A 24709-nucleotide genomic window follows, 5' to 3' on the forward strand; every position below is an offset into this window, starting at 1 on the left:
AGGACAGTTCATAAATAGAGCAGTAAATAGCTTGCTGTATTAAATTTCTGTGAGAAAGTAAATTGTCTTATTGGCTTCAAAATTTGATTTTGAAGGCATGGCTGGATACTACATGTTGTCCTCTACATTTTTGTATCTTGCACATGGAAATCGGCCACTTCTAGCTCAAGATATGGCCCATTTTGTACTACAGCCTGTTTAGACAGTTTACAACAGCCTGTTCCATTTATGTGGTCCATCTTCATCAATTTTTCTGATCTTTATCAACATGGAGCTTTATTTCAGTATGATTCCAAATGCTTCAAGCTATCTTTGTAATCGTCCTTGTAATTTGTTCCCAATTCAGCTTTGAGGACAAAGCTCTTTTAGGCCGGGATGGCTTGTAATGAAGTATGTGTCATCTTAGTCTAGAGTAGGCTAGGGTTAAGAATAAAAGGTGGAGATGTAACTTGTGAGGGATTTTTTTGCCATTTTCAAACAATATATGTTTTGAGGTTCTTTCCTCCCACCAACTAAGAGGGTGCATGCTCTTAGCCACTAAGATATGGGGTGCATACCATGTCTTGACATGAGGTGAGTATTAATGTTGCAGCTTACATCTTTGATTCTCAGCCTTCCATGGCAGTATTATTTCGAGCTTAGCTACCTTGGCTATGGCTACCTTGCAAACATGGTGTATTTCTTGTATTTCTTTGCAAGAATGGTGTATTTTGTGAATTTTCAATTATTTGATTTGCTGTGAGAACTGGTTTATTACATTATGTGCCATTTCAATGTAACCATCCTTTCATCTATGAAAAAGACTATCATGTTTTGCAAATTGTGCATGTGTTTTTCAAAGAGCTTTTATGAAATATATAAAAGAATAGTTTAAAATATATAAATCATATATATAGTACAAGTCGTTCCCCTTACCTTCCCGTTCCCTTAGAATCCGCGTTCGCGTTCGCATTCTCGTTTCCGTTCCCGTTCCATTGTTACTATGGCTGAAAGGAAGAATCACACTCTTACGGAGATGACTTGTTGTATGCTTAAAAGCAAGGGGCCCCCTCTTAAATTTTGGTTAGAAGGCCTTCAGTGTGGAAATCAGATGTTGAATCGTGCACCCACTAAGGCCCTAAAGAGGATCACCCCGTTTGAAGCTTGGCATGGCAAGAAACCCAAGGTTGACTACTTTTGGGTGTTTGGTTGCATAGCCTCTATGCACATGTTTCGAAAGAGCTTCGTGGGAAGCTTGATGACAAGGCTATAAAATGCGTATTTACTAGCTACAGTTAAAAAAGAAGCAAGGGCAATCGCTTGTATGACCAATGCACAAATAAATTTTTTGTTAGCAGAGATGTCACATTCGCTGAAAATGCTGCTTTTTCACGTGATCAGTTTCAAATGCCAACCACCCATGGCATTGGTGATATCTTTGAGGGTCTTTTGCCACATTCTTTGGAGTCCGTGCCTATTGTAAATAGCTGGATAGACATAATACAGCAAGCTGTTGCTGCACCATATGCACGTGAACAATAGGGTATTGATGATGGTTTGGCACATGCAGTACAACATGAAAGGGCTGTTGTAAATGCAACAGAAACAATCACGAGATGGCTGTTACAAACTCTCGAGAAGAGTAAAATGGATGCTCATTTAGCTCAACGCACTAGAAGGGCTGCTAGACATGCAGCACATGATGTAGGGGGAGCCCATTTGGTTGATTTTTCAGAAGTAGATGATTGTGATGAGCATGTATTTATGAGCTCACTGTTGGATGATGATGAGCCTACTTGCTTGGACGAAGCTCAGCAAGATATACATTAGTCTACAATGGCTACTTTGTATTGTGAGATTGAGTACAGGGTAGCCTTCACGGCAACAGTGGAATGTGTATGGTTGCACAGATTGTTGGTTGATCTACATTTACCATTCGAGGGTCCTATACCCATTCTTTCTGATAGTTAGAGTTTTATTGCAGTGGCACAAAATCCTGTGTTTCATGCTCGCATGAAACATATTGATGTGCATTACCATTATGTCAGAGAGAGATGCTATGCAGGAGAGATTATCTTAATGTATGTTTCTACACATGAAAATGTTGCAGACGTTTTCATCAAGGCACTACCTCGTGAGAAGTTCGAGGCTTTTTGCAAGTCCTTAAACTTGCTACCCTTTGGTGATTGATCATTCTTGTACTTTACCATGTTGTCATTGCAAGGGGTTACTAGAATTTGCCAATTCTATGGGCAGTGTCCAAATTTTTTGTCTTTAGTTTTTTTTTGTTAGTAGTACGAACACAACTAAAGTTATAAGTTGTGTCACCACTCTTAGGGTTAGAGTTGGAGTCAATTAACTCTAGTTGAGTTAGAGCTAGGTCTATCTTAGACCTATCTTGTATCTTTCCATTCTCATTCTTTCAGTTCAGCAAATATACTCTACTCTTTTGCTTCAGTACACTCTCATTGTCTCTCTTTTCTCTCCTCCATAGCTGGCTATCATTTTTCAACAATGGACTGTTTGTCAGCAGTCGAGATGCGTTCTTTGACAAATACCTTGTAGTGAAGGCTGATCTTGAGACCTCTACTTTCCTATTGAGACAAGGTGTCCTCTACGTCACAACACAAGCCTCTCTCCCCTTACGGCCATCTTACTCCTCTAGTAACTACTCTTACCTTTTTGTCATCACTATTTTATCCTCTTTCTGCTTGCTAAGCTTGTCCCTTAGTCTCCCCAATGCCTTCTATTCCACTCGTGCCACACCTCTTTGTAATGCACTTGGGCATTGCCTACACACGTGCTCATACATGGGACAAGCGATGGGACAGGTAGGGGTACATGATGTGGCAGGACAGCCATGTGGAAGGCGAGATAGGTCATGGCAATGACTGAAGTGAGCGATGCACAGTGGTGATGCAATGTCCGGCGATGAAAATGTAAGGTAGAGAGCAAAATGTGAGCAAGAGTAGAGAGTGAAAGCTAGAGAGAGATGCACGATGTTCTTGGGTACAATTTGTTGTGTGTACATCTTTAGGTTTTAGATAGATATATATGAGTGTACAAATGTGCTAAGGGTGTATTCACACCTGTGCACATATAAAAGGCATGATGGCCCTTTATTCCCAACAACCTCCCACCTAAAGGCAATGTGCCTTAAGAGGAGAAAAGAATTAGCTAAGTCTAGTTATGTACAAAGCTAAAATACATATACCTATCCAACTCCCATTATCTGTCGGCAATGAGCAAACCGCTCTGTTGGAAGACCCTTCTCTTCGTAAGAAGATCTGCAGGATTATCATATGTATGCACTTTGACAAGCTCAATGCTCTTGCTGTCAAGTACATCTCTATGAAGTACATCTCTTGCTGACAAGCACTTTGACTATTACAATGGAGAACAGGTAACTCTGTAATGCCAAGCTCTCCACTAGACATGAAAGCCATAAAGTCTCCTTGCATGCCTCAGTGGCAGCCACATACTTTGCCTATGTAGTAGACAATGCAACACACTTTTGTAGCCTGGAGATCCAAGAGACTGCTCCTCCTGTGAAGGTAAACACATATCCAAAAGTGGACTTTCTGCAGTCCGTATGACCTGCATAGGCTGCATCTATAAATCCAATGACACATGCCTTCTGCTTTCCAAAGCAGATGCACAAATTCCTTGTGCCTTTGAGGTATCTCATAATACCTTTCATTGCTTCCCAATCCTTTTTACTAGGGTTTGCCATGTATCTGCTAACCACTCTCACTGCAAAGGCAATGTCAGGACATGTGGCAACCATAGCATACATCAAACTGCCAACAGCTGAAGCATATGGTATCTTGGCCATTTCAGCCTTCTCATCATCAGATATAGGGCTGTCCTTTGCACTGAGTTTCACGTATGGAGGCAATGGAACCCCAATTGTTTCCCCCCCTCCATATTGAAACGTTGCAAAACCTTGGAGAGATACTCCTGCTGAGATAGATAGAGTAATCATTTTGACCTATCTCTGAGTATTCGCGTGCGAAGAATGTGATTTGCATCACTAAGATCCTTCATGTCAAAGCTGCCATGAAGACTTTACTTCAATGAGTCCAAGGCATGAGTATCCCTGCTAGCAATCAGCATGTCATCAACATACAAAACCAAGATAATCAGGCTGCCATTTGCTGCCTTCTTGGTGTACAAGCAGTGATCCACTTGACTTCTATGAAAACCTTGAGATTGCATAAATGTATCAAACTTATGATACCGTTCTCTTGGTGCTTGTTTCAGTCCATACAAACTCCTTTTGAGTTTACATACTATCTTCTCTTTCCCTTTTACCACAAACCCTTCAGGCTGCTGCATATATATGTCTTCATGCAGATCACCATGTAAAAATGCAGTCTTTACATCCATCTGTATGAGCTCCATATCTTCAGCTGCAACCAAGCCCAAAATGGTTCTCAATGTAGTCATCTTGACTATAGAAGAGAAGATCTCATCAAAGTCTAACTCCATGTTTCTGCTTGTACTCCTTCGTAACCAATTTTGCTTTGTACTTTGGCGAGGAACCAAAAGTAACCTTCATCTTGTAAACCCATTTGCATGGAAGGGTTTTCTACCCTTTTAGGCAACTGCACCAAATCCCAAGTGCCATTTTTCTCAAGAGATTCCATCTCTGACACCATGGCTTTATACCATTTGTTGCTATCCTGTCTGTCCATTACTTCCTTGAAGCAAGACGGTTCACCACAGCCTGTCAACATGACATAATCAGCCACATTGTTTGCACCAGGAACAAATCTATTAGGTTGTCTAGTAGCTCTAAATGATCTCCTAACCGAATGATCATTGTTTGCTGGCTGTTGAGCTTGCAAATTTTAATTTTCAGCTTGCTGTCCTGGCATTTCAGCCTTCAAATCAACATTAACAGCTTGCTGTCCTAGCTGTTTCTGCACATCCAGTGGCTCATCATTATGGGCAATGGCTGGCTGATCATTTCCAGCATTATGTTGTGCATTTACAGGTTTATTTACAGCAGGTATTTGCTGCTATACAGCAGGCACATTTTGTTGTCCAAAATGTATTTCTTCCCGGAATACAACCCTACGGACCTCCTCAGTCTTTTCTGGCTGTTTATGCATGCGATCTTCTCGGAAGATAACATCATTGTTGCGTACTATTTTCCTTTTCTCGGGATCCCATAATCTATACTCTATTTCACCTTCGTCACCATATCCTAGGAAAATGCATTTACAGGACTTAGGCTCAAGTTTGTTGTGTTCTTCTTTACGAATATGCACAAAAGCCTCATAGCCAAACACTTTCAGGTGAGCATATGAAGGTGGCTTGCCCGACCATGCTTCTTGAGGGATTCCTCACCCCAAAGACCTGTTCGATGATCGATTAATCAAGTGAATAGCTGTCATAACAACCTCTGTCCAAAAGCCATGGGATAATGCAGCATGAGACAACATAGTGCGGATTTTATCCTGTATAGTCCGATTCATACGCTTGGCAACTCCATTTTGTGGTGGATTATGAGGGACAGTGAGCTCCTTCTCTATCCCTTTGTTGTTATAAAATACTTGAAAGGCCTTGGACACATATTTTCCACCATTGTCAGAGCGAATACACTTAAGTGTCTTATCAGTTTGATTTTCAACCAATGCCAAGAAATTTTGAAACTTGTCGAGCACTTTGTCCTTGCTACAAATAGCGTAAATCCATACCTTCCGTGTAGCATCATCGACAAAGGTGACAAAGTATTTCTCTCCCCCTAAAGATAACCCTGGCATCTAACATACATCGGAATGTACTAACTCTAGAGGAGAAGATTTCAACGAGAGAGATTTTTTATGAGGCGTCTGTGCATGTTTACCATAAACACAATGATCACAATGCTCAAAATCAGCATAACGAAGACAACGCAAATAACCCAGATGAGAAAGCACTTTCATTCAAGTTTAACTCATGTGTCCCAGTCGGCCATGCCACAAAGAAACACTTGGCTGCTCAATCACGGCAACAACATGGTTACGCACACTAGATACATGGAGAGGATACAAGGTATCACTTTTACAACCTCTAGCAATCACTCTAGATCCGTTACAGATCTTCCATTTTCCATCACCAAAGGTGGTATAAAATCCATCGTCATCTAGCTGCCTTGTGCTAATCAAGCTCTTCTTGAGCTGAGTTACATGCCGTACATGTTGAAGTGTGAAGGCAGAATCATACTGAAACTGCAATTGCACACTGCAAATACTTGCAGTGTCACATGCATAGTTGTCCCCAAGATGGACAATACCATGTCGACCCCCTGTATAGTCAGAAAACCACTCACGATGAGGAGTGACATGAAAGGAAACACCTGAATCTAGAATCCAAGTTTGCATGTTATCATCTGTATCTGCAACTAAAGTATGTGTATGAAAGTGTGAAGAGACAAAGAGTATGTCATTCCCATTATCACTGTCATGAGTGACTACATTCACCTCTTCAATTTTGACATTGCTCTTCTTAGGCTGACTCTCTTTTTTCTCTTCCTTGCTATCATCTTTCTTCTTGTCCTTTCCTTTCTCTTTCTTCTATTTGTAGCAGTCATGTTTAAAGTGACCCTTCTTGCCACAATGATGGCATTCAGCATCCTTCCACCTGATTTACTGTGTCCCTTGCTATCAGATTTGCCTTTTTGTTGTGATCTACCCCTAGTATGCAAAGCACTAGAAGACTTACTGGTTACATTGTTCTACCGATTCATTTCTTCCATGAGTAGAGCACTCTCTATATCAGCATACAAAAATATTGCATTAGAATTGCTCATAGCAGTCCTGAATGTATCCCAACTCTCTGGTAGAGTGCAAAGCAAGAACGCAGCCTTAAATTCTTCATCAATCATGAAATTCAAGGCATCCAGCTGGCTGAAAATGGAGTTAAACTCACTCAAGTGAGTAGACATTGCTGTACCCTCTTTAATATGCAAATCCATAAGCTTTTTCAACCAATAAACTTTGGTTGTGGCACTCTTCTGGGCATACAACTCTTCTAGTCGAGTCCAAATAGCAAAGGCAGAATCCAAACCTTCAATGTTAAATAGCAAGGCATCAGAAATCGATGGCTCAATGGTTGAGCATACAAGCTCATTTAACTCATCCCAGTCTTCCTGTTCCATATTTGTGCGCTTTGCCCCTTTGGTCTTAATCGGCCTTGCTTGCTTCTTCTGCAACAGGATATTATAGCACTGCTTTTGCCAGACTGCAAAGTTATGTGCTCCTTCAAGCTTCTTTATGTGCATGAGATTAGTGCTGTCACTACTGCCAGCCATGATTTTCAGCCCAAATGTGTAAGTACACTTTGCTTGCAGCACTCTTCTGTGCATACAGTTGTTCCAATCAAGTCCATATAGCATATGCAGAATCCAAACCTTCAATGTTAAACAGCAAGGCATCAGAAATCGATAGCTCGATGGTTGAGCGTGCAAGCTCATTTAACTCATCCCAATTGTCCTGTTCCATCTGTGCATACAGTTGTTCCAATCGAGTCCATATAGCATATGCAGAATCCAAACCTTCAATGTTAAACAGCAAGGCATCAGAAATCGATAGCTCGATGGTTGAGCGTGCAAGCTCATTTAACTCATCCCAATCGTCCTGTTCCATATCTACGGGCTTTGTCCCTTGTGTTTGATCGGCTTTGCCTGCTTCTTATGGAACAGGATATTGTAGCACTACTTTTGCCAAACTGGAAAGTTATGTGCTCCTTCAAGCTTCTTTATGTGCATGAGATTACTGCTGTCACTGCTGCCACCCATGATTTTCAGCCCAAATGTGACAAAAAAATCAGCAAATGCAGGCCCAAACTGTCACCCAAGTGACCAAGGTACAAACAAGTACCAACCAACAATAAATGATCACGTAGAAGCACAGATTTCAGATCTGTAATTAAATTTTCAGAAGCACCAAACCATATGCTACAACATTCCACAACTGATTACAGCTGTTCCAAGGGCATATACATCACATTACATGAGAAATCCCTAAATTTTAGCTGCAATTTCTGTTGTACATGTACCAATGGGCATAAAATTTGACACACACGGTCAAAAGCCCCAAAATTTAGTGCTCAAAGCATCAAACACACATCTGCATTTTCTCTGTCATGCATAGAACAGGCCAATTTTGCCAAAATAGAGCAATTTCAGCAAAACTCCCAAATTTTACCCAGTGTTGATGTCCAAATTGCATGGAATTGAACCTGCATGTATATAAAGTGACCAAATGCTGCACAGGTTTTGCCCAAACTGCAAAAGCCCCAAATTGCATGGGGTCCAATGTGCATCTATGTCGAGAAATTGGGTAAATTTCAGCCCAATTTGTGCATGTACATGAAAAGCCCCAAATGTCAGAGGCAAGATGTCACAAAATTCCTGCAATTTCTGAGACAAATTGTCTTGTCGTGCATCACAATCCCCAAATTCGGGAGAAGCCCAAATTTTCGTGCCAAGATTGCACAGATTTCAGTGAAATTGACTCATCCAAGCAAAAATTTCACTTGCATTTGAGAATCCCCAAAAAATTTCGAGGGCCTGTGCATTCAATGTCTGCAATTTTGGTTCAGAGATCACTGCAATGTGTGTCAAGCACCAAATTTGAGAAAACCCCCAAATTTCAAGACACAAATTTGCCTTCTGTGCTTGTAGGTGTGAACGCTTGGTAACGGAAAAGGGGGGGCAAAGGGAGTTTCAAAAAAAAAAAAAGATTTTGAAGGAAAATTATGATGGGTCTGTTAACCCGCTCGACTGTGCCGCCACGTGTATCGTCAACGCCATGCAGCTCGACTCTAGTCCTGTTGTGTGGTCGTCACTCCCTGCTCCAGGTCCCGTTGCGCAGCCATTACTAGCTTCGTTTGCCGTCTGCTGCAACTAACAGCTGTCTGCCGCCGTCGGTGAGCCCGTGGGCCTCGCTGGTCCGTGCCTTCAACTTCACTCTGCCATGCCTACAGTCGTCCGTGCGTCTGACATCCATTACCCCTGTACCTGACCAATCGCTTGGCACGTCGTGATTGCTGTTGCCCTTCTCACTTTTGCACCAGTGGATTGTATCCTTTGCTCACGAGCCTGCTTGCCACAACCAACTGCTCAACTGTGACAACTCCTGCTCGTTGTGTCCACCTAGGACTCCTGCAACACCTGAGCTGTCTCTTGCCAGCTCTAATACCAGTTTGTAGTGACGGGTCCGGCGCGATCGAGACAACAGGTGTTCCTTAGGCGCGGAGAGATAGAGTGAGAGAGAGAGCAAAGCAGAGTGTGTGCACGTTTTTAGGTACAATGACGAGTGTGTACCTCTAGGTTTTTAGATAGATATATATGTGTAAGTACAAGTGCTAAGGGTGTGTTCACACCCGAGCATAGTTAAAGGCACGAGGGCCTTTATTCCCAACAACTTGGGGCGGCCAGGACCTGTTTTTCATGATGCAGGCATGCAGCCCGAGATGGTGATACACCCCCCCCCTCCATGGCTTTTTGCCCTCATCCCCCCTGGACCACCCTGAGAGGCTTGTATACTTGATATATCTGTGACTATGCATTAGCTCTTGCTAGTTTGTTGAGCATGAACACTTCTTTGTATTAGGTTTTTTCTGAAGTAGCATAATTAGCCACACTTTATTTGCAAAAAAGAAAAAACAACCAAAAAGGCTAATATTCCCTCCTATATGCTATCATCTGCACCAGAAGGGTCTTCGATTGTTGTCACTTGCAATGAAACGGCTCTAAACTACTATCATCTTGGGAGTCAGAGAGAGAGATGCACGATGTTCTTGGGTACAATTTGTTGTGTGTACCTCTTTAGGTTTTAGATAGATATATATGAAAGTACAAATGTGCTAAGGGTGTGTTCACACCCGTGCACATATAAAAGGTACGATGGCCCTTTATTCCCAACAATGGCAACTTATGATGTGCAGGGTTGTGGGCAGCAGATCATGACTTGATGGTTGTGGGTGGCAGGTCGATGGCAGCAGGTTGCTTTCTGAATTAGAGTGACAGCTGATTGCACCAGGCGAAAAGGAAAAATGTCAAACACTAATTATTTCATGACATGGCAAAATAATGAGTTGGCAGTTTTTGACATGAGAAAAGACGTGTTGGGCTGGTATCTTTTGTGTGGGCTGCATGTTTTTCCAGAAGTGGATAAAATGGGACTGCTGGCGAACTGCAGCACACATAGTGGTGATCATTTTGGTGCAGATAAGCAAATGCCCCTTCTTCTGCTTCTATCTGTGCCAAGTTGCAAGGAGCAGTCTTGCCCACATGCTGGAGGGAATGTGAGATTGAGGCGAGCTGGAGTTCTTGGATTCAAAGTGTTGGTTCATGCTTGGGCTCTTAGAGCCCATACATGTACAGATTTCTATTAAACTGCTGTAATAAATATTTGAGGATCTCTTCTGCTTTTGTTGGGTTCTCTTATCTTTTGTAGAGTTGTGCATTAGAATTTTGGATTGCAGAGAGTGAACAATTATTCTTGTTTGTTGCATTAGCTACCTAGCTCTGAGCTCTCGTGTGTTGTTTCCATTACATAATGAGTGATCAGTAGTGCTTTGACAAAGTTAAATAGTTAAAAGTGCTTTTCTTGGGTTCTCTTATCTTCTGTTGAGTTGTGCATTAGGACTGCAAAGATTTCACAACTATTCTTTTTTGTTGTGTTAGCTATCTAGCTCTCTCATATTGTTCCCATCATGTGATGAGTGATCAGTAGTGCTTTGACAAAGTTAAATAGTTAATTTTGAGGAGAATTTTGGTAGAATGGAATCTTAATTGAGATTTAACCCCAGGAGTTTTGTTGTTAGAGAGTAGGACTGATCTGAAATTTCATTCAGTAAAATTCAGCCTTTGTGAGTAGTTCCTGTCTTTTGATGAGCAGACAGGAAAGCTACTTTGCTTATTTATTTGGAGTGAAAGAGCCAGGCTTCTTTGGTGCTCTTGTAAGTGAAGCCTTTCTGGTCAAATATACTCTCTTCCATGCATGCTTTTAGTGGATAATATATTCTCTTCCGTGCATGCTTTCAGTAGGTAATATTATTTGGCCAAATTTCATTGACTGATCCCTTTGGCAGAACAATTAGTCACATTCGCAAGACCATAGATCATTGTTTGAACCTTTTTCAAATTTAGTGGATGATATGCATTGTTCAGTTATCTGACAGACATTTAGACATAATTCTGAAGTTGATGGTGAGGGGAATTAAGGCTTGAAAAGGTCCTAAGGTCCTATGACTTCAAAAATTACTGGAATGCTCATCAAGTTTTTTGGTGGTTCAAAAACTTCAAATGGAGCTAGACTTTGGAAAGTTTTCTTTTCATCGCATTTTGAATGTACCAGATTATACCAGTCTCCAAATTGGTTATTATGGTGTTGTCAGGCTTTCATTAACCAGCATTTTCTTGAGAATGTGTCTTTTCATAGGAAAATAACATGAGTTGAAAAGAAACTTGTAGTTGTCAGTGGGCAGTTATGAAGGTTGCCAGATGTATGAAGCATTGTCCCCCTTTTCACAATATCTCTTTCACATAAAAGGATTGATCTTGGTTGATCTAAATAATTTTTGTCCTTGATGGGGCACAAAACATTCTTGTTCTTTGTGGGCATAAGGCCCTATCTTGACTTCACTATGTAGATATGTTTGTCCAACCAACTGGAACATTCTTTTTGGAAGGTTACAAGTTATGTTAGGTATTTCATTACCCAAGCATCCCTTTATTTGGTTATATCACCCTAGACTGGGTATGGTGGGTTCCCGTAATGTACTTGCTCATGTTATTAGGTCGATGTGCATAGATGATGCTATTACTAAGCTATTCACAAAGTTTTTGAGGGAACTAAAGCTTTACCAAGCATCATGTTGCAAACTGCATTATAATGATAACCTTTATTTCATTGGCACAACTACCAATCTGTACGATTCAGGATGTTGCAACAGGTCGAACATATTTGTTCATTCCACGATTACCAGCGGATTATGCTGTCTGGCTTGGAAAGATACATCCTCCTGCCCATTTCAGAGTAAGTACTGCTGCTTAATAACTTGTGTAACATATGGGAAAGATTGAAAGCTTAATTTCCTTATTCAGAGTAATAGCACAATAATTTTTGTTGTGCACATACCTCAACCTGTTTAGTTAATATTGATATTCATTGTAAGTATTGCTTTCTACTATTTTGTCTCGTGTATTGACAGACTGCACTCTATGATTTATCTGTTTCTTTGTAGGATCTTTATAAAGTGGATGCTGTCTGCTTTGTTGATGAGTTGCAAGAAACTCTTTGGCAGTTTGCTGAAGGAGAGAAGGGTCCTACTCTTTACTTGTTGTACGGTTTGAACACAGACAGTGGGAGTTACTCAAAACCAGCATCTTTTGAGGTTTAAATGATGCCAAGTCTTAATTTAATGCTCATAATATATGAGTAGATTTCTCCTCCCTCACTTAACTACCAAAGCTCTACTTGTTTTAGCAGCACACTTGATTTTGAAACAAGGAATGACTGTTTACCTGGTGAAGTAATTAAATTCAAGAGTTACTTGGCCTATATTCTTGTTCTAGATATGATAATGGCCAGGATGATACACAGAAAACCATCAGTACCAAAAGAGATCATATGACCGAAGCTACCTGTCACCTATGTGGTTGTTGGGGTTCTTTTCCAGGTGGTCATGTACATGCAGATACTACAGGAATGACTGGAGATAGACGGAGATTCCAATTTCTTGTTGGAGGAGGCTTAGGAGTACATTGCTGCAGGAACATGGGGCTCCAAATGGATGCACCACCACCATTACAGTATAACCTACATGCACCTACTGTATGGCTTAGCCACACCGAGGTGAACCAAGTCCTCTGGATGGACATTGCCAGAATACACATGGCAAGGACATGGATGTCACCAACAGAAACACGTAGGCACAGTAATGACCTTTTACAAGGACTTTTTTGGATAAGCTAAATAAAGCACTTGCTAAATTGATAGGTGAATTAGGATTTAGCAGAGAATTAAAGAGAGAAAACATGGGTACAGCTGTCATGATTCACCCTCCAGCCATCCACAACCACCTTGTCAAATTTTAACTAATGCCATCCATGTCACCCATAGATTAATCGGCCTAAGCCTGTAAACTGCTTGGCTTTAGACTGTGTTCACATGTGTATATAAGTAGTCATGTCCCCCAAACCCTGTACGTTTATATTTTATAATATGAGAATCGTCACACCTCTTAGTAATATTTCCTTGTCATGTCATCTTACCTGATCCTTCATAGTCTAGGATGTCCTTACACATTTCAAACAATAAAACTTTAATCTTTCATCTTTGTTGATCCTACATGGTCTAAGATAACATTATACATTTCAAACAAATAAAACTTTGTTTTGGCAAAGGTTGTGTGTCTTATTAACTCCCAAGTATCCCCTTGGAGTATCACGACACTCATAAATTATTCAATGCCACAATTCTTGATCTCTCGGGAAACACCTTTTACCCTTGTAGAGTTAATAACCATGATGTACAGCAAATGCTTTCCACCTGAACCCATCTTGAACATCCACTGATATTTGTTCTTTGTCGGATGCCCCTAAAACTAGATCTGCTTTTTCAACGGTCTCCTATATTTTGAAATATGTAAGATCATCTCGGCGTGTTTGTTTTAATAATTCAAGTAGACCACCAATGAACCAAGTAAAACTCAATTTGTTTATCATGGGGGTCCTACTAAGGGAGTTTGCTACAACATCGTATTTATCATGGGCATTCTACTAAAATTTGCTACAACATTGTGTTTTCCTTTTTTGTATCTCAACTTGTAGTTGAACACCTGAAGGAGTTATTTGGCCTTTGAAGTTTGAACCCTTAAAGTTTGTTTGGTTAGTAAGCCACTCACTTGTTGGATTTAGGATTGCTACACATCTTGGAGAAGTAGCTTGAGAGAGCACAACTCAAAAGTGTATTGAGAGGTATTAATAGAGAAGATTTACAAGACTTAATATGAAGTGAATAGGCATATATACAGGGCGGGGGGGATATGAAGATATGCTAGGGTTTGCATTGAAGGAACATAGCATGTATGACCAAGACTAAAACACAAAGACTCAAATAGAGACAAACAAAACTCAAACCCTAAGCGCAAAATGCAAGATGCAAAAACTCAAAACTCAAATACAGAGACAAACAAAGAGCGAAGAAGCTCTGAAGTGGCTGAATGCTGTAAATCAATGTAAGAGTGTACAGAATGCCCAAGGGCAGAGCAATGCAATGTCAGAGAGTGACATCCATTGAAGATGGATGCTAAGTGTTGCGACCACTAGTTGGAGTGTCGGAGGGTGGAAGAGTGTCAAACAGAGATCCCAACAGATACTGGAGATGCTACTGATAGCTATGGAAGATGGAAGAGGAAGGTGGCGATACTAGAAGGCTGCAAACGTACTTGAGTAAGAGATGCCTAGATGAGGAGTGTTGCCATCTGCGGCCTCGAGTGGTGAAGGCTAAGCGCAAGCAGTAGAAGGTCATTAGAAGGTGTGGGAGATCACTGCCAACTATCACTTGGTGGAGGACTGTCCAAACGCAAGTTGGAGGAGACAAACTGTGTGCTGGTGATGGTAGAAGGGTCTAAACGCAACAGGGAGGAGGGTGCTAACAGTGGGTGATGGCTAGGGAAGAAGGCACCAGGCATTGCAAGGGCTGATGGAGGAGTGGCAGCAATCGCGAAGGGTAGACCGCCACATGGGTGAAGGCTAATGGTTGAAATCTGCACTAAAAGAATGAGGTTGAATGGTGATGTTAAAGAGTGTCCCAAAAGACTATGGTTTTGGGGGACCATTGAAACTCTCTCAAACCGCACGTCGAATTGGTATTTTTCATTAATTAAGCATGTTTTGGGGCTATCTAAAGATGCTAATCATATGTAAAGTGCATTTTAGCTCAATAGCCCCTCTCAGGCTTAAAATTGAGCCGAAAAGGGAAGGTGGATAATGTGTACCCTGAGTCATCCCACCCCAAAGCACCGAGGGTATCGTACAAAGGGTACACATCGGCTGCCCAGTGGCTTACTAAGACTAGATAGGTGATGATTATAATTTATCTTACCAAGGGAGTCCAAGTAGTCACCCCAGAGAGGACAAGGCATTGGATAAAGAGTGCATGTCGGCCACCCAATGGCCTACCAAGCGTTGATCACATTGAACTTTTTTTTGGTGGAAAGTTAATTTTAGGAGTAGCGGATGATTAAGTAACAGTGACAGAGAAGATGGAGTAGGGATGTGATACACCCAACACATCACAAAATAGTACAAGCTTACCCAACCACTGAAGGATATTGATGACGAGGAAAAGGTGATGAAGTAGCATGGAAAGAAGGATGGTGGTGTAATCCATAAATGTAAACAACTTAGAATCTGTCCAGTGGTGCTATGCACAATGAGATGCATAGTATGCTACATGCTAAAGAATATTCTTGTAGCAGGTGCTATTGGACAGTGTCCCTCATGCTCAAGCGCCCTAGTACAAAGACGATGGAATCATGTAATGCATAGAAAAAGGTACAACAGGTAGAAAGACTGATATTGAAGATAAATATCGAAGCGTGTAGAATACCAAGAAGGATAGGAAGCTGCTCTCAAGTTGGATGTTGATGTTGAAGAAGGAAGAGGAGCTTGAGAATGTCGATCTTTGTGTCGTGTTGAGAACCATGTGGATGGAAACGATGAAGCATCCAAACTAGAAGAGCAAGGACAGAAGACATTGCCATGATAGCATCAAGACAGATGTTGTACTATCCGTCGTAGCAGAAGGGGAAGCCTCCATGTTGGTAAAGGTGCAAAACTCCAAGTAGATGGAACCATGATAGGAATGACGCACATCTCCTTTCTCCAGCACAAGAAGGATTGGTGCAAGCGTGTATGTTAACCCTACAGTGAAATACAAAACCCTGTCAAAGAGACCAAAATTTGCAAGCACAGAGGTGAGTAGTGAGATGCTCCAAAAAATAAAACTGAAAATAAAGCAAAGCAAAGCTAAGTACAATGTAATAAATATGCAAGTATGCAATAGAAGTTCGAAAAGGGAAAGGCAAAGTGTGTGGCCACCATAGTGTGTGACCAAGTGGGGAAGGGGTCCTAGAAGGTGTAGTGGATGCCCTAGGAATGGATGCGTAAAGTACAATAGGTGAGCCACTAGCAGACCAATTAGCCAATCCTTCAAGGGTAGTCGTTGGGACAGGAGATAGGTCGCTGAGATTGCCCGCATGCTACATATCTAGTAGCCATTGGGACAGATGGAGCATATGGTGGAGCAACGAGAGGCATAGCCCCACTGGATTGGCTTGCCGGAGTCGAGGTAGTCACAGTAGTTTGTAGTGGTTTTTTAGGAGGAAAACCTTGGGCTTTGATACAACACTCCTTATCCACATGGCCTAACCTATGGCAGTGTGTGCAAAGTCTATTTTTCTTAGGGATTTGTTGCCAAAGGGGTCATGTTTCTTTGATTTCATCGGTGAAAGCGGTGTCACCCTTGTTTTGGCTTACCTTTCCATCTTGTGAGTTTTTGCCATTGTTGGTTTTCCCTCTCGAAGAAAAGGCAACCAACCTTGGCTCCTCTAAATGGATGTGTGTGGAGGACTTCTTATGGACTTGATCATGCAGCCTTGCATATCACAAGAACTGGCACTCAAACTTGTAGAAGGTTGGAAATCTAGGTAGTGAGATAATGTGTTGGATTAAATGGAAGCATTTGTTCAAGAAGAACGTGACTTGCTGATCATCGTCGGACTTCGGGGGCTAGTAGTGGCAAACTCTGCTAGTAAACGTTGATATTCGGCTAACTTGACTTTTAGATCATCCCCTTTCTTAATGGAAAACTCCTAAAGCTCAAAATTAAGATTGATACGTTGAGTGTAATCTTGAGCTGCATAGCGGTCAATGAGATGACTCTAATGCTCAGATATGAGGGGAAAATGTTGTGATTTAGAGTGGAACTTAGGAAGTAACCCTTGCAGTAACTCAACATTGGTTGTGGCATTGCGGACTCCCCATTGACGGATGTGATCAGGGTGAGGGAATTGAGGGCTGCTCGATGCCAACGATGAGGTCCCAAAGTCCGTGAGATTTAAGCACTTGTTGCATGAAATTCGACCTAGTGGTGAAACTTGAGCCGTTAAAACGAGTCTTATTTGTGAAGGTATTTTTGGCCGTTGTAATAGGAGTGGTAGTGCTAGGAGATCGAGAAGGTGTGTAATGGGGGTAGGGTGAACAAGGGGGTAGGGAGGGGGAGTGGAGTACACTTGGGAAGGAATCCTAGAGTGCCCACCATGCATACGAGAAGTGTGCATAGTAGATCCAAATGCGGGCAAGGGCAGATGGAGTATGGGCATGATAATTGCTTGTGGAGCCCAAGGTGGAGGGATAGGGACGTGCGGAAGAAAGGATGAAAATCCTTGCGTAGGAGTGACACAAGGGATGTGTGACAACAGTCCATGCAGAGGATGGATATCCTTGCATTTGAAAGGTCGTGTGGAGGGTGTCAAAAGATGATGTACTAGCGAGACAGTAGGGTTTGCGGGGAGGAATACGGAGTGAACTCGGCAAACATGGAGAAGAGAAGAGAAGAGAGAAGAAACTCTGATGAATGGAATGATGAAGTTCCGAATCATGGAGTGAAAGTGATACAAGGGACCAAGGGTGCTGTAGCACAAGGAAGATGATGGAAGACAGCCACGAACCACGAACCGGAATGTCGTCCTGAAGGGGTGTGAAGGTAGTGGAGAGGCTGGAGAGAAGAGGTGACGGACTGAATGAATCAGCCGTGAGGAATAAATGAGAGAGTGGCCTATGAATAGGCACAATCAGTCTAGGATGGCGCCCCTTTTTGGGGCTGCAAACCCTGAACGCAAAACACATAAACGTAAAAACGCAAACTGCGGGTGAAGGGTTTCTCAACAGAGGGTCTATGAGTGTTTGGAGGTGGTGAGAGGGATGCCCATCATAGCCATCCTAGAGTGGAAGGATGTGGTAAAGTGGGGGTACGTGGAAGATACAGTGTTAAAGGGTGGCATTTCCCCTAACAATGCACCAAGAGGTGGTGTGAATGAAGGGTAGGTAGATGGTGGGATGGAGAAAGAGGAAGTGCTAGGAGCGGAGATAGAAGATCCAACCCCTAGTGTGCTTTGAGCAGAAGTGAAGTGTAATCCAAGATCTTGGAATGAAGATGTGAGTAGATGAGAATGTGGAGAAATTAATGGTGGGATGGGAGGGGGTTGAGAAGTGTGGTTTACTTGCTTAAATGAACAGATGATAGAGATATACCTAATGAAGGGTATCTGCTTTGAGAGCCTCCTGTATTAAAGTTAACATACAGAAAATCATATGGATCTTTCTCAACAAAGGAAGAAAGAGGAGAAGGTTTTGGCTCATACGACTCAAAAGGGTTATACGAACTAGACACAAGGCTTGGCTGTGATGAAGGAGATGGATTGCCAAACGTGTTGAATATCGTGGTCCCCAAGATTCGGGAGATGGTTAGTCTCACCAACAATTGGTCTAGATGGAGTAGTAGCATTCGTTGGAGGAGTGTAAACATAATTATACATGATGTGCAAGTACTCGTGAAGCTCTTCATCTATAAGGTGACCAAAACGAGAAGAAGAAGACGGTAAAGCTAAAGGTGTGACTACCTCCTCCTCAAGACCATAATGCCTTTTCCAAGCTTCCAATGATGAAGAACCCTGATAGGGCGTCATAGGATCCCTAAAAGAAGGTACCTGAGACATTATGAGTTAGAATTGAGTTGCATGCGAGTCTCGCACAAAAACTGGCCTTCATAATCACTGCAGGATACTCTTTAGAAGAGCATCAACTCTGATACCATGTGAAGATATTCTAGGGTTTGCACTAAGGAAACATAGCATGTACGACCGAGACTGAAACACAAAGAATGAGATAGAGATAAACAAAACTCAAATCCTAAACACAAAATGCAAAACACAAAAACTCAAAACTCAAACACAAAGTGAAGAAACTTTGAAGTGGATGAATGCTGTAAATGAATGTAGGAGTGTATAGAATACCCAAGGGCAAAGCAATGCAGTGTCGGAGAGTGATGTCCATTGGAGATGGATCCCAAGTGCCGTGATCATGAGTTAGAGTGTTGGAGAGAGGAAGATTGTCAAACGCAAATCCAATAGATGCTAGAGATGCTGGTGATAGCTATGGAAGATGGAAGAGGAAGGTGGCAACATCAAAAGGCTGCAAACGTAGCTAAGTAGGAGACACTTGGATGAGGAGTATCACTAACTACTGCTGCTTGGAGTCGTGAAGGCCAAATGTAAGCAGCAGAAGGTCGGCGGAAGGTGTGGGGGATCACTGCCAATTGTTGCTTGCTGGAGGAGTGTCCAAACGCAAGGTGGAGGAGATAGATTATGTGCTGGCGATTGCAGAAGAGTCCAAATGCAGGAGGGAAGAGGGTGCCAACAGTGAGCAATAGCGAGGGAGGAAGGCGCCAAGCACTGCAAGGGCTGCTGGAGGAGTGGCAGCAGTCGTGAAGAGTAGAGTGCTATGTGGGTGAAGGCTGATGGTTGAAATCTGCACTGAAAGAATGTGGCTGAATGGTGGGCAGCCTGTCTATTTATAGATGTTGAAGGGTGCCCCCAAAAATTAGGGTTTTGGGGGACCATTTAAACTCTCTTGAACAGCCCACCAAATTTGTGTTTTTCTTTAATTAAGCATGTTTTGGGGGCCGTTTAAAGATGCCAATCAGCTGTAAAGTGTGTGTTAGGTCAACAAGGGAGTCCTAAAGAGGGGAAAAATTGCCCTGATAGTGCTAAGTGTGTTCACACACATTAGGACCGAAATATGGTAACTAATCCCCTCTGGGAGTGATGTGGTGAACAAGAGTCTTTTGCTCATTTTGGAGTCTCATACTCCTATTTTGTTTCATCTCTTTTGAACTCAAATTTTTTCTAACCAACCGGCTTTTTCCTATCGTGTTCGAATGTCGAAGGAAAAAGATATCACCAAATGGGCTTTTCTGATCCTGTTTAAATGTTGCTATCACTAAATTAAAATTCCTAGTTTCAAATCACATGTTTGGCAGCATATTTTTATATTTTGCGAGCCTTCAAAAAATGAGATGATAATTTGTGCAAAAATTGTTTACCAGCACAATCATTGTTTACCAGCACAATCATGTACATGCGGTGAATTATGACCTTAGCGTAACTAGCATGTAAATTTTTTTGCATAGTAACTTGGCATGGGATGAGGTTGGGGTTAAAAGAAGAATGAAAGAAGGCATGCAACAGGAGGGCATACACAGAGAACATCTCATATACATATTCATATTGACAAAGTATATCATGTCTGGTCATCTCCTGTTTATGAGACTTAGTTTAAGTTAGACAAGGACATTTGGGGCTTTGACATTAGGCTTGTCAGTTATTTTATGTGTTGTAGACACTTTAGATGGAGGTGACACCAGTGCATTTTGTTTCTTGTACGGTGGTCATTTTGGTCATTTGGGCGGGCTGACTTGGGTGCCCGTGCCCACATGTTGGACCTGGCCAGTTTGTATACCAGTTCCAGCATTGATGGTCCGAGCTGTGTGTTGTAGCTGACTGTTGCAGTCATGTATCATTCAGTCTTTTGTCAAATTTCTCTCTCTCCTGTGCTTCTTTCGGTCTCCTTCTTCTCTAGCCACCCTGTGTTTACTTTCCTTTCTGCTGCACACTCTCAGAGTGATGGCTGGTGGTGGTGTGGATGGATTGTACTATCAGATAACATGTTTTTTGCCTTTGCTTTCAAGCGGGTTGAAACTGACAAAATTGCAAATTGAAAACTTAAATACAATATTCTGAGTTGTCATCCTGTTTCTTTGCAAGTCATGTCATCCATGAAGGTATAAAACATATTTTGCCTCCATCGTGGATTGATAAGCATGGCATTGCACTATGACACCTCAACAAATCCTTAACATGGTGGAGATCCAATCTTTGTAAAATTTAAAAAAACAAATTGCCCTTAAAGCAAAGGCTCTTCTTCTGAGGATGCTTGATTATAGTATTCCCTGTGGGATAAAAGCTAGCCAAACACTGCAGTGTATCACCTTGATGTTTGAGACGTTAGCATGCACATGAGACAGTACCACATTTATTATGATTTTGCATTGAAACTGGGATTATTTTGGATGTTCTTTCTCGACAATTGCATGCTATATTTCCACATCAAAGATTTGGGAAATTCTTCTAGTTGTGGGCTAAACGAGTGTCTGAAATGTGGGCTCTATATGTGTGAGAATGGGGGGAAAAACTAAGAGAATTAACACATTAAACTTTTTGGGAAAAAAGTCTTAAAATTTAAACACTCAAAACAAAAGTTCCCTGCCAGCTGTCCTCGACTAGAGATAGGGGGAATCCCCCCATCCCAACCTTGCCTTCCATCTAGCTGATGTGTCCACGATGGTTTCCTCACATTCAGGGGGTGGGATGGCTGTCTCCTTTTACTATGCTTTTGCAGTTACAAAGACTTGCCATCCATTGCTTGTAACTTCTAGTGGCTTGACTCAGTCAATGAGCAGAGGGTTTGCCACACTTGATTTCCTAGGTGCCATGTGGAAGTCACTTCAATTTGGTGCCTCCAGTCCCATGATCACACAAACCAGTGGCCAACCCTTAAGAGGAGGAAGCTATCCAATAAGTTCCTTGTGTAATGTGAAAAGCCCCAGACCCAAACAGTTCACATAATCTTTGGTTATGAAATAAGTCAGCTTTTAATTTTTAAGAAGTGTCTTTAAAGCACACATCTTGAAATCTAGAGTTGGTTCATAGTGGTCCATAATCTCACAATTAGATCTTATTACACAAATATCTGTTGTTCAATCCATGCTGATTGCATGTTGCTGTAGAATGGATTGTGCAGGTTGCCAAGAGGAGAGATTTCTGAGAGTCAGTGGTTAGTGTTCCCTAAGTGATGAGATGCTAGTTTTCCTGAAGCCATAAAGCTTTACATTTGTACAGGGTATTGAAAAGTTCTACACAGATTTGGATACATTGCATCCTCTACTCACAGAATGTCGGGTAATTAAGTCTCACTATGAGGTTGATCTCTTGCGCTATGTAAACAAAATCAGCTCTGCAGCACATGTAGAGGTGAGATTCGTGGTTTGCATGCATACACATCATACATCCTCACAATCGAAATGCATATACTGATCTCTCCTTTGTCATCTCAGTAAATGCTGAAGTTGTTGTTGCATTTGATTGTAAAGTTTTACAATAAAGTGATTATTTATTTGTAGGTAACAGAAGTTGAAAGGACAGGCATGAAAGACTCTCATTTGGAAAGTGATGATTCTTTTTTATACTTTGTCAGTAAAGTGAAGAATTTTTGTAGGTAATGAAAGCTGCGAGGCCAGGCATGAAAGAGTATCAGTTGGAAAGCTTGTTTCTGCACAATGTCTATATGAATGGTGGGTGCAGACATGTTTCATATACATGTGTTTGTGCCACTGGGGAGAACAGGTCTGTCCATTAAGATCTCTGGTCAATGGTCATGTTCTGATTAGCTCTCATGCAGAGTTGTGCTGTTTGCAAGTCTATAACATGTCTCTCATATGGAGTTTGAAAAAGGCTACACAAAAATGGTTGTGATTTTTGCACATGAAACTTGCCCCTGGATAAAAGATCAATACTACTTACATGTTTTTACGACGAACATAATTTTTCTTTATGCATGCTTATAGTCTTTCCTGTGTTTCAAAAGTACTTGAGTGTTCCAATTTTGTAAAGTTGTGGCTTGGCAGTGCTACACTTCATTATGGACATGCAGCTGCTCCAAATGACCGGGTACCAATTTTTACATTTGATGTTTGGATTCTAGATGTACAAATACTTAACATGTTTTAAAGGAAATATGTAAAATGATGAAGAGATGATTGCTGCGGTATAACATTGAAGCCAGGATGGAGTTAAACATGTGTGAAGTCTTTGTATGTAGGTCTCTATGCCATGTTGCTGTGGGTCACAGATGGTTTTCTGGGGGTATATTAAAGCCTTATAACTTGCAAATGGAAGAGTTTTTAATTAGGCAGTGATATGCCTGAAGTACCAAAACTCTTTTGTGTCGGAGAGGAGGGACCTCTTGAGACCTCTATAAGTCAGTAATTTCCAACTTTTGAAAACCTCTGTGCAGTGGGGTGGTCTCCAAGAGGGCTTATAGCCTCGTAGGGTCTTAGAGCCTCTGTGTGCTCGAAAGGACTTAGTGTGTGTCGGTTGTGGCTTATTACCTTGAGCATAATACTCCAATAGCCGATGCAGAATGATCTCTGTGGCCCTGAAAGGAGAGGTGGCATAAGAAGTGTTAGGTGGGAGACGCATATAGTGCGGGGGGGTGGGAAGCAAAGGTCAAAGTCGGCAATCTTCGGTGGGATGACCGTTCGTGCCGTAATAGGAGCACCCAGTAGTTTGGTCATCTGTTGGTAAAGAAGCCCATTGGGGGTAAAGGCGCCTTTGCCTAGCTACCTGTGTATTACTACACTGACAGTATCCGCCACTGCACACTCCAGGTGGCGGGCGCCCCTCACCATTACTTTATTCTTTATTCTTTTAGTGACAGTTTGAATAAAGGAAGGCCCAATCACACATTGTGACCGTTGGAGTTCCCATTTGGTCTCTCTCTCTCTCTCTTTCTCTTGCTCTCCCGCCATAGCTCTCCCGTGCAAGCTTTGATCCTTCTCACCTTTCAACTGGTATCAGAGCATGGTTACTCCAGCATTCCGACTTGGTTCATAACCCCTTCAGCTTCCTATTGATTACTTACACTCATTGGGTCTCCTTCCCGACAGCCATAGCTGACTCTCTTGAGCTCCATCCCACATGTATCTCTTTGGCATGCCCGTTTGGGCCATATGTCCTTGAAGGGAATGAAAATGCTTTTCGGTTTACAGTCACACTCCAAGGAGGGTTTAGGAAGTGTAGAATTTCATCATGTTGTGTAGAGTCTTTGTGATTCCTTGTACTTCAAAGATGAGTCAGTATGTAATGACGTTTGCACTAGTAGAGGCTTGCCTCACACTTCAGGATCTAGCCTCACAATTTTAAATTAGATCTCACAATTTCCATAATGTGCCAGTCTATGACTAGACACATGATATAGTCACAACATGTATTTGTCCCCCACGTAATTTTTTAAACAACAAATTAGGAGTGTACTATTAAATTTTACTTTCTATTTGCTTCAGTCCACAGGTTTTGTGAAGCAGAGCAGCCATGTCCTCTTGCTTCTTGTGATGCCTACTCTCTACCGGTGACTTTGCCCTTCAGGAGGGAGCTCCTGGGGATCCTTGACTACTCCCCCAACCTTGCCTTGACCTTGCCTAGCCCTTCCACAGGCCCCAGATGAGTTTGGGCCAGCTTGAAGACTTGCAAAAAAATTCATTTTTTACTTTAGTCCTCCCTTAGCACTCATTGGTAGCTTGAAAACACTTCATTTGGCAGTTGGGAATAGCCCCTTGATACTCGACATTGGTGGTTATCATTGGCATTGATTTGTGGATTGATTTACCTCAGTCCAGGACTGTTTTCCACAGTTCATAGGCAACCACAAACAGTGTTACATCAGCACTTTATGTTTATGCTTGGTTGGCATTGACATTGGTTGCTCGATTGGTCCCGACTGCGCCCTGAATGCTAGGGGAATGTATGCTTATGATGTGAGATGCTTTTG

At 41.9% G+C, this 24709-nt stretch overlaps 1 protein-coding gene across 7 annotated transcripts in view; it reads left to right on the forward strand.

Moving 5' to 3' along the window:
- The window catches only part of LOC148020585 (Metallopeptidase M24 family protein), a 227019-nt gene that overhangs the window by 11496 nt on the left and 190814 nt on the right, over positions 1–24709 (forward strand). For 6 of the 7 annotated variants that reach the window (XM_087698371.1, XM_087698367.1, XM_087698368.1 and 3 more), the window contains exons 3-8: positions 10875–10935; positions 11919–12014; positions 12223–12372; positions 22003–22134; positions 22379–22506; positions 22788–22830. In XM_087698371.1, the coding sequence (XP_087554497.1) occupies positions 10875–10935; positions 11919–12014; positions 12223–12372; positions 22003–22134; positions 22379–22506; positions 22788–22830 (610 nt within the window). The remainder of the gene's footprint in view (positions 1–10874; positions 10936–11918; positions 12015–12222; positions 12373–22002; positions 22135–22378; positions 22507–22787; positions 22831–24709) is intronic. The other variant, XM_087698370.1, reaches the window with a different exon arrangement.

Source organism: Lygodium microphyllum, chromosome 18 (assembly GCF_053477565.2).
Source record: "Lygodium microphyllum isolate KBCC chromosome 18, Lygodium_microphyllum_v1.1.10, whole genome shotgun sequence".
Classification (NCBI taxonomy): Eukaryota; Viridiplantae; Streptophyta; class Polypodiopsida; order Schizaeales; family Lygodiaceae; genus Lygodium; species Lygodium microphyllum.